The 9,372-nt window shown below is 46.1% G+C and overlaps 1 protein-coding gene across 1 annotated transcript; it reads right to left on the reverse strand.

Annotated features, from left to right (window-relative positions):
• Positions 1-3,339: 3,339 nt before the first annotated feature.
• On the reverse strand, positions 3,340-8,865 carry LOC115113421 (C-X-C motif chemokine 9-like). Its single transcript, XM_029641027.2, has 4 exons — positions 8,761-8,865; positions 8,401-8,530; positions 8,069-8,152; positions 3,340-5,323 (listed from the first exon to the last, which is right to left on the reverse strand). Exons 1-4 carry the CDS (start codon positions 8,825-8,827, stop codon positions 5,200-5,202), a joined length of 405 nt encoding a protein of 134 aa, XP_029496887.2. The 5' UTR covers positions 8,828-8,865; the 3' UTR covers positions 3,340-5,199.
• Positions 8,866-9,372: the final 507 nt, after the last annotated feature.

Genomic DNA, 9,372 nt, shown 5'->3' on the forward strand with positions numbered 1-9,372 from the left:
CGTACCCCTCCCAGTCCACGAGGTACTGTAGGCCCCCCACCCGGCGTCTCGAATCCAGAATGCCCCGAACTGTGTACGCCGGGGACCCCTCGATGTCCAGAGGGGGCGGAGGGACCTCAGGCACCTCACCTTCTTGCAGGGGACCAGCCACCACCGGCCTGAGGAGAGACACATGAAACGAGGGGTTAATACGGTAATACCTAGGAAGTTGTAACCTGTAACACACCTCGTTTATTCTCCTCAGGACTTTGAACGGCCCCACACACTGCGGCCCCAGCTTCCGACAGGGCAGGCGGAGGGGCAGGTTTCGGGTCGAGAGCCAGACCCTGTCCCCCGGTGCAAACACGGGGGCCTCACTGCGGTGCTGGTCAGCACTCCTCTTCTGCCGTTCTCCCGCTAACCGTAGTGAGTCCTGAACGACCGGCTGGTAACCTAACACACACTCAAAAGGAGACAAGTTAGTTGAGGAGTGGCGTAGGGAGTTCTGAGCTAGTTCAGCCCAGGGAACATACCTTGCCCACTCACCAGGCCGGTCCCGGCAATAGGACTGCAGAAACCTGCCCACATCCTGGTTTACGCGCTCCACCTGCCCATTACTCTTGGGGTGAAAACCTGAGGTTAAGCTGACCGAGACCCCCAGTCTCTCCATAAACGCCCTCCACACTCTGGACGTGAATTGGGGACCCCGATCAGAAACGATGTCCACGAGACATGACGGTGAAAAGATGGGAGTTGGCTCAACGGACCGCTCCTCGGTATCATAGAGGCGGGACAGCGTGTCGGCTTTGGTGTTTTGGGAGCCTGGCCGGTATGAGAGGGTAAACCGGAACCTGGTAAAAAACATGGCCCATCTAGCCTGACGTGGATTCAGTCTCTTCGCTGCCCGGATATACTCGAGATTACGATGGTCAGTTCAGATGAGAAAAGGGTGTTTAGCCCCCTCAAGCCAATGTCTCCACACCTTCAGAGCCTTGACTACAGCTAACAACTCCCGGTCCCCCACATCATAGTTTCGCTCCGCTGGGCTGAGCTTGCTCGAAAAGAAAGCACAGGGGCGGAGCTTGGGTGGCACGCCCGAGCAGCCTCGGACGCATCCACTTCCACTATGAACGCTAAAGAGGGGTCCGGATGCGCCAACACAGGCGCATTGGTGAACAGCTCCTTCAAACGACTGAAGGCTCTGCCCGCCTCTGCTGACCAGCGCAAGCGCACCGGTCCTCCCTTCAGCAGTGAGGTGATGGGAGCAGCCACCTGACCAAAACCCCAGATAAACCTCCGGTAGTAATTGGCAAACCCTAAAAACCGCTGCACTTCTTTCACCGTGGTCGGAGTCGGCCAATTACGCAAGGCTGTAACGCGGTCATCCTCCATCACCACCCCGGAGGTGGAAATACGATACCCCAGGAAGGAAACGGACTGTTTGAAAAACTCACATTTCTCCGCCTTGCAATACAGGTCATGCTCCAGCAGTCGCCCAAGTACCTTACGCACCAGAGACACATGCGCCGCGCGTGTGGCAGAATAGATCAAGATGTCATCGATGTACACTACCACTCCCTGCCCGAGCAGGTCTCGGAGAATCTCATCTACGAAGGATTGGAAGACGGCTGGAGCATTCTTCAACCCGTATGGCATGACGCGGTACTCATAATGACCAGATGTAGTACTAAATGCGGTTTTCCACTCATCTCCTCCCTGGATACGCACCAGATTATACACGCTCCTCAGGTCCAGTTTTGTGAAGAAGCGCGCCCCGTGAAATGATTCCACCGCCGTAGCGATGAGAGGTAGTGGGTAACTAAACCCCACTGTGATGGAATTTAGACCTCTATAATCAATGCACGGACGCAGATGCACGGACGCAGACCTCCATCCTTCTTCTTCACAACAAAGAAGCTTGAGGAGACGGGTGATGCGGAGAGCTGAATGTACACCTACCTGAACACTCCTCTGACCACCCCTTAAGAGCCCCCTGTCGCCAGGAAATCACCGGGTGGTGTTGAGCTAACCAGGGAACCCCCAACACCACTGGAAACGCAGGTGAATCTATAAGGAACAGACTAATCTGCTCCTTATGATCCCCCTGCGTTACCATGTCCAGCGGCACCGTAGCCTCCCTAATTACTCCTGACCCCAATGGTCGGCTATCTAAGGAGTGCACGGGGAAAGGTAGGTCTAACGACACCAGGGGAATCCTTAGCCTTAACGCAAGCCCACGATCCATGAAATTCCCAGCTGCGCCTGAATCGACTAGCGCCTTGTGCTGTAGAGAGGGAAAAAACCCAGGGAAAGAAGTCAACACATACACATGACCGACAGGAAGCTCTGGGTGAGTCTGGTGCTTACTCACCTGGGGTGATCGAGCAGTGCTCCGCCTGCCCTCCCGACTCCCAGACGAGTTCCTCCAGCACCGATCGGACGTGTGCCCTCGTCGACCACAACTGGTGCAGGAGGACACTCCTCCTCCGGTCCCCCTCGAAGCCGCCCCTCCTAATTCCATAGGGATAGGGGCAGGAGGGCTGGGAAGTGGAAACGACAGGGCCTGATCCGAAAGCCCACGGGCAGCCAGCAGGTTGTCGAGACGGATAGCCAAGTCAATGAGTTCATCCAGTGTGAATGTGGTGTCCCGACATGCCAGCTCCCTGCGGATGTCCTCCCTGAGACTGCATCTGAAATGATCGATCAAGGCCCTGTCGTTCCATCCTGCTCCTGCGGCCAAGGTCCTGAACTCCAGAGCAAAGTCCTGTACGCTCCTCATCTCCTGTCGCAGGTGGAACAGCCGTTCACCCGCCGCCCGACCCTCTGGTGGATGGTCAAAAACAGCTCGGAATCGGCGGGTGAACTCTGGGTAATTATCCCTCGCAGAGTCCAGACCATTCCACACTGCGTTGGCCCACTCGAGGGCTCGCCCAGTCAAGCAGGAGACGAGGGCGCTCACGCTCTCCTCTCCGGAGGGAGCAGGACGCACGGTAGCCAGGTATAGTTCCAGTTGAAGGAGGAAACCCTGGCACCCAGCCGCCGTTCCGTCATACTCCCGTGGGAGTGTCAGCCGAAGAGCCCCGGAGCCAGATGTGGTCGGAGGAACAGGAGGTGCTGTAGAAGGGGGTGCTAGAGATGAGGTGGGGAGGCCACTCCTCTCCCATCGATCCATCCTCTCCATCATTTGGTCCATGGCAGAACCAATCCGGTGAAGCACGCTGGTGTGATGGAGGACCCTCTCTTCCATCGATGGGAGAGGAGACGCGGCTGCTCCTGCTGATTCCATGAGGGTGCGGGATTCTGTCACGTTTTATCAAGGTGGGTAGAATCAGGCGCAGAGAGCAGGTTTCAGATATTTGACCGTTTATTCTCCGGTGCACAAAAAACATGGTCAACCCAACACACAGGGTGAATAATCCAACACAGGATCAAAAATATACCGGAGAATAAAACACAAGCACTACACCAAATGACATGAATACAAAAACAATCCCGCACAAAACAAGGGCGGGACAACCTACTACATATAAGGACGTTAATTAAACTAAAATACACACAGGTGAAACTAATAAGACAAAACCAATAGACAAACGAAAAAGGGATCGGTAGTGGCTAGTAGGACAGTGACGACGACCGCCGAGCACCGCCCGAACAGGCAGGAGAGCCAACTTCGGCGGAAGTCGTGACAATATATGTATATATATTGTGTTTGTGTGTGCATGCATATATGCATGTGCTTGCAGTGTGAATGTGTACATCTCACCCCTTGTTTCCTGCATGCCCATATCCAGTCAGGTCCCAGCCATATGGTTTCCAGTAAACCACAGGAACTGCCGTATATCTATAGTATATCTATAATACACACACATAATACTTCACTGTTTTCTCCTTTTCTCTCCTGTGTTTTTCCATAGCTCAGCCAGTGTAACTTTCTCAGTTCTGCCTTGATTCTCTGTTGACTCTTTCAGTGACAGATATAAAGACTCAAACACCTGCTATCATGTCCCATGGTGTGGATGTGACCAACTGGGTTTTAACCAAAGGTCATCAGTGCACCACAATACTCTTAACTCGTTGAGCTAAAGTTTGGGCATTAGCTTGGGGAGATAACATAAATATTCTGGTCTAATCACACATGCGCATGATTCACTCATTCAGGACAGAATCATTTATAGAATATGTTTGGTTGTGGAGATGTGTTTTGTATATATGATAATATTTGATAGAGGATATGTGTGCTGTGTAGCTGATATGAGATCCTTTAGTTGATAAAAAAAGAGGTTGTAAATTGTGAGTGAACAATGGTAAACTTCATGGTAAACAGACAGTCTATTATGTAATTCCTCAGTGAGAGAAAGAAAGAGGGTGATTGGAGAAAGAGAGGGAGTGTTGGAAAGTGAGAGAATGAGAGAGAGCGGGACTAATAACAGATAGGTAAACAACCACAGAACTACAGGAATAGGCTACCGTACCTGTTAAAATGACTGGAAAACAAGAACATATTCAACAACAGTCAGTCACAGTATTAGTTTGAATATTTTTTATAAAACTCCTTAAAAAATGTTAAAAGTAATAATAAATAGCAGCATAGATACAGTGTTTACAATATACAGTTAATCAATGATGTCTGTAACAGAACATGATGATATATTCATTCAACACAACACATTTGCCTTATCTGGTCTAGGGTTACAGTGTAGACTAGCTAGAACACTGCAGTCATATTACTGTGTAGCACAAACTGTTCGGACGCTACAGACAGAAGTTGTCAGATTGGTGTACCGACTTCAGACATTCCCAATACGCTTGTGGGCAAAACTGAGACCATCGTGTTCATGAGAGTCTCATCTTTCCATAGAGGGGTCATAATAGTTTGTAGGCCACACCGTTCGGCCTCTACAGACGATTTTGTGAGAACACTGATTTTCGGGATGTCTCATTGTCTGACACCTTTCAACGCAGATGCGGAAGTGCAACATCGGCGAATGCGGTGGATTGAGACGCATCCAATATCTCTAATTTAAACTGATGGATTTGTATGGGGATTATTTGGTATCTGTAGGTTATCTGCTTTCTGTAGTGCCACTGGAATCTGTAATGCCTCTGTTTTGTCTTGATCTGGTTAGGATTTCTAGACTATCTAGAACACTGCAGTCTGCTGGTCAGGAGAACAGATGGGTGCTGGCTCTGTGGTCACCCTAAGGCAGGGATTGGTGTTGTTCATCTTTTTTTGCTCTCTTTAGATTTTCCCCTGAGTTTCCTCTGTTTCTGTTTATGCTGTCCTTGGTTCCCCTGGTCTCTCCTCTTCCTCCTCAGACACTTCTTTACATCCACTCCACCCACTCTGAGAGAGAGAGAGAGAGAGAGAGAGAGAGAGAGAGAGAGAGAGAGAGAGAGAGAGAGAGTACATTGATATGTTTAGTACAGCTGTTACTATCAGAGAAGGGAAAGGGAAAGGGAGAGAGATAAAAGAGAGGGATGAGTGGGATAGAGAAACAAAGAGAGACTGTTGCTGAACAGAGGGCTCTTTGTATCACAAACTGTTGACAGGATTTTATGATCTGACTCATAGTCAAACTGAAACTAATGACTCAATTTGATCAAACCCACAACAGTATTTACTCTGCAGCATACTGTATTATAGTCGTGTCAATATGCGAGCTAACACCAGTCAGATGAGTACCAAGTTACAAGCAAAGGAAGCTAGGTAACTAGCTATATTTTGCTATTGAAGGTTTTCATATGGCTGAAATCATCTGTGTAATCTAAATCAGAGCACCAACAAATAAGCTAGTGAACATCCTTGGCTGCTATAGCCAGTTAGCTAGCCAACTAGCCAGTAGCTACAGAACATTGAGACTGTCTGTAACATAGCTGTATAGATCGTAAACCACAACTCAATTTTGACTCTATCCTAGCTAGCTTCAAACAACTGCTTGCTAGCTTATTCTTTTTTTTTCCGTCATTTTAGTCATTTAGCAGACGCCCTTATCCAGAGCGACTTGCAGTTAGTGCATTCATCTTAAGAAAGCTAGGTGAGATTCAAGAGTTTGAGAATGAGTTGACAAGTTGAATCAGGTGTGCTAGCTCTGATAAATTACTAAACCAAACATGGATGTCTATTTTTGGGCAAAATCAAGACCAGTCCGTATCAGTTAGGAGAATTAACATAGCATATTAGGAGAATTAGGTTAAGGTTAGGAAAAGGGTTAGGTTTAGCAAAAATGCTCTCCTAACCTGCAATGGAAAGTCACTTGTATCAAAGTGACGTGTTTTTGGGGAGTCACGTCTGTGGACGTTGAAATCAAGGCTGGTCCAGACAGGACACACATACTTGCCAGTTGATTCGTGCATACTCTGAGTCCAGTACACATCCTGGTAATCCGTGTGGCCTTGTGAATGTTGACCTGTTTAAAGGTCTTGCTCACATCGGCTACAGAGACCGTGATCAAAACCTTTAGCCATGTCTATGCAGTTTCCTGATAGCGATGGAATTTAAGCTTACGAGTGTTTTAACGATGCAGCGTTTCTATAAAGGCTGAAAAAGTCACATGTGTTTTCCAAAACACCACGTATGGAGAACTTTCAATAAGTGCGTCTTTAGAGCATGTGTTGATACTGATGGGATTGAAAGAAAGGCAGTGCTGCTCTCGGATCAGTATTCTCGATTCAAATTTTACTTAAGCATTAGATACTGATGACAGATCAGCTCCTGGAGAGAAATTATCACCTGTGGCTGAAAATACTGAGGCGGCTTATTCTAATACTTTGGCTATGCTCTAAATCGAATATTTGGAACATCATTGCGCACATTTGAGGCAAAAAATGATAAACAGTAGCCTACAATTAGCAAAATAGAACTAAATTGATTGAACATTACATTTATTTCAATATGATTGAAATATATAGGCCTACTGTATTTATTTTTTAATGCAGTCATCTCTGTTTTCATTGCAAGCATGTTTTTACCCTTTGCTTGTATATAACAATTGCAAAGACTTTGGCAACTTTGTATGTCAACTTCTGTTGATGGAGTTATCAGTGGTCACGGAGAGACAGATAGAGTCAATATGTTTATGTTTAGAGGAGATCTTCTGTCTATAAAGTGACGAGGAAGTGCAAAAAAAAAGAGTTTTCAAGTGCAACATTAGTAACGATGGTTTTGGGAAACAGCTCAGAGATTTAACAATGTGCCTACGAAGGTTCTAACGATGAACTTAGCCTTAAAATGCTTTTGGAAAACCGAGATTTGTTTTTAAATGATATTGACAAGATAGTCAAGTGACTACTCTAATTTTAAAGTAGGCTGATTGCAATCATTGGCTTATTGCTCCCAAATCATAGGAATCCTCACTACTTTAAAGTGGTGGAAGCTCTCAATGTCCATGCTAATGCGGGTTATATCCATGATGAGTCCTCTATCTCTAAGAAAACAGGCACTACTCCAACATAAAGTCGTTTTTTTCAAAGTTGCCGAAATGCCATATGCGTCCACTTACAGTATATTAGTGCATTCATAGCAACCAAACCCTTATGAAACTTTTATTAGATCAAACAAGCCTCACTTTTTGTTTGCCAAATTTGCCACTCTCATTGACCTCTATACAAAAATTCCTCACTTCATGGGCTTATTTTCATGGACAGATTTTGGGCAGAGTAAAACCTCTCGTTTCGTCTCTTCCTCTCAGTTATCAACCAGCTAATTATTAGAATTAGGTTTGCTAGATTAGGGTTGCAGTGAAAATCTACAGGAAGTTAACTCTCCAGGAGCAGGGTTGGAGTGCCCCGTTCTAGATTGTCTTTCAGAAGTATGTCCTATACATTTACATTACATTTGTCATTTAAATATCCTGACTTACAAATTGGGCGTTAACTCAATAACCCAAAGTCCTAATACTGTATGTTAGGAGTATTATGTAATAGGGGATAGGGAATGTGGCAGGGTTGTCTGAGGGTAAGGGTGCAGGCAGAGAGGTACATCCTATAAATATCTGTGTATGTTAATAAAATAAAGTACAGTACAGTACAGTAAATTAAGGTTGATGTAAAGTGAAATAAATAAAGTATTGTATGTTAAAATGTATTTAACTTTTTCCAGCAGCGCAGCATCTGTTTTCCCAGTGGTCCATTTGGATTCACACACACAGGCTCACTGGTCCTCTTTTCTACCACTCTACAACACACAGAGAGACACACAGTTAACACACACACTCCAACAAAGGGACACACATACTTCATCTTTACACACACACTCTGCAAGATGAAGGGGAAGCACATGCTTTATCACACACACTCTCCTTGGTTCATGAAATAGCTATGAGGTTCACTATATTTTAACTGTGTGCGTGAGTGCATTTAAGTGTGTGTGTGTACGCCTGGGTGCGGGCATGTGTGTGTGTGCAAGTGTGATCTGATACTTACATGATCTGGTCAGTGTTGCAGGCGGGGCCTTTGAGCTTGACTTTGAGGTCAGACAGTGGTCCCCTGACAGTTGTCTTTGTGTCATAACACTCACACCTCCCTGGGACAAACTGCCCCTCACCTTCCCCTACTGTAGAGACAGACACAGAAACAGTCAATGATGATTCAAGTGAAATATATCATGCCATCATATCACACACCACATGGGAAAATAACATTCTATCAGTCTGTCTGGAGTCACACTTCTCACCTAACTACAGATTGACCGACAGATTAGAAATAACACAACTAACACAATGTTGCTTATACAAACTGTAACCCAAACCTGTGTGGGCCTGTGCGTGTGTGTATGGTTCTTACCTGTTAGCAGTAGGTAGTAAAGTGATAGGCTTGTCAGCAGACAGACAGGCTGGACAGAGAGCTTCATATTGCAGCTGAGACCTGAACTGAGCCGTAGAGCTGCCTGAGCCTCCCATTATGTACCCACACACACACACTATGCCCCCTAACACCCACATCTGGGGTTTCCAAGTACACTGCCCTATTCAAACACTTACTGGAATTTCCCTCTCTCCCTCAGCCAGGATCAGGCGGGATTTCCAAAGGATACTGAGATCACGACTATCAAGGACACTCTTGGTCTCTAGAAGATTATAAACAAATCTGAAAGGTTTACAGGAGGCCTAAATAATAATAACCCAGAGGACATTGCTATTTTTGCTTTAAGATTCATTTATCAGAGATAACATTATATTTCAACAAAATAATATTGCAGGAATGGTTATCTTGCATTTCTGACTACAGAAACCATTTCAAAACTATCTGAGATGGTGGGTGTCAAAATTCTCTTCTTCCATTCTATTTGAGAACAACTGTCTTATATCTGGACAATGAAGGGTTTATTTAGTGACTGATGGTTGTCTGCACAGTGACTTCAAAGTGTATTTATCACATGCAAAGGATACAGCACGT

This window comes from Oncorhynchus nerka, linkage group LG28 (genome assembly GCF_034236695.1).
Source record: "Oncorhynchus nerka isolate Pitt River linkage group LG28, Oner_Uvic_2.0, whole genome shotgun sequence".
NCBI lineage: Eukaryota > Metazoa > Chordata > Actinopteri > Salmoniformes > Salmonidae > Oncorhynchus > Oncorhynchus nerka.

What these genes read in the sequence shown, in the direction of transcription:
- LOC115113421 (XM_029641027.2), bottom strand. Translation starts at nt 8,827, where the DNA reads ATGAAGCTCTCTGTCCAGCCTGTCTGTCTGCTGACAAGCCTATCACTT. An exon ending in TTACTACCTACTGCTAACAG is followed by an intron (nt 8,531 to 8,760) that starts GTAAGAACCATA and finishes CTGTCTCTACAG; the next exon opens with TAGGGGAAGGTGAGGGGCAG. An exon ending in ATGCTGCGCTGCTGGAAAAA is followed by an intron (nt 5,324 to 8,068) that starts GTTAAATACATT and finishes TCTCTCTCTCAG; the next exon opens with AGTGGGTGGAGTGGATGTAA.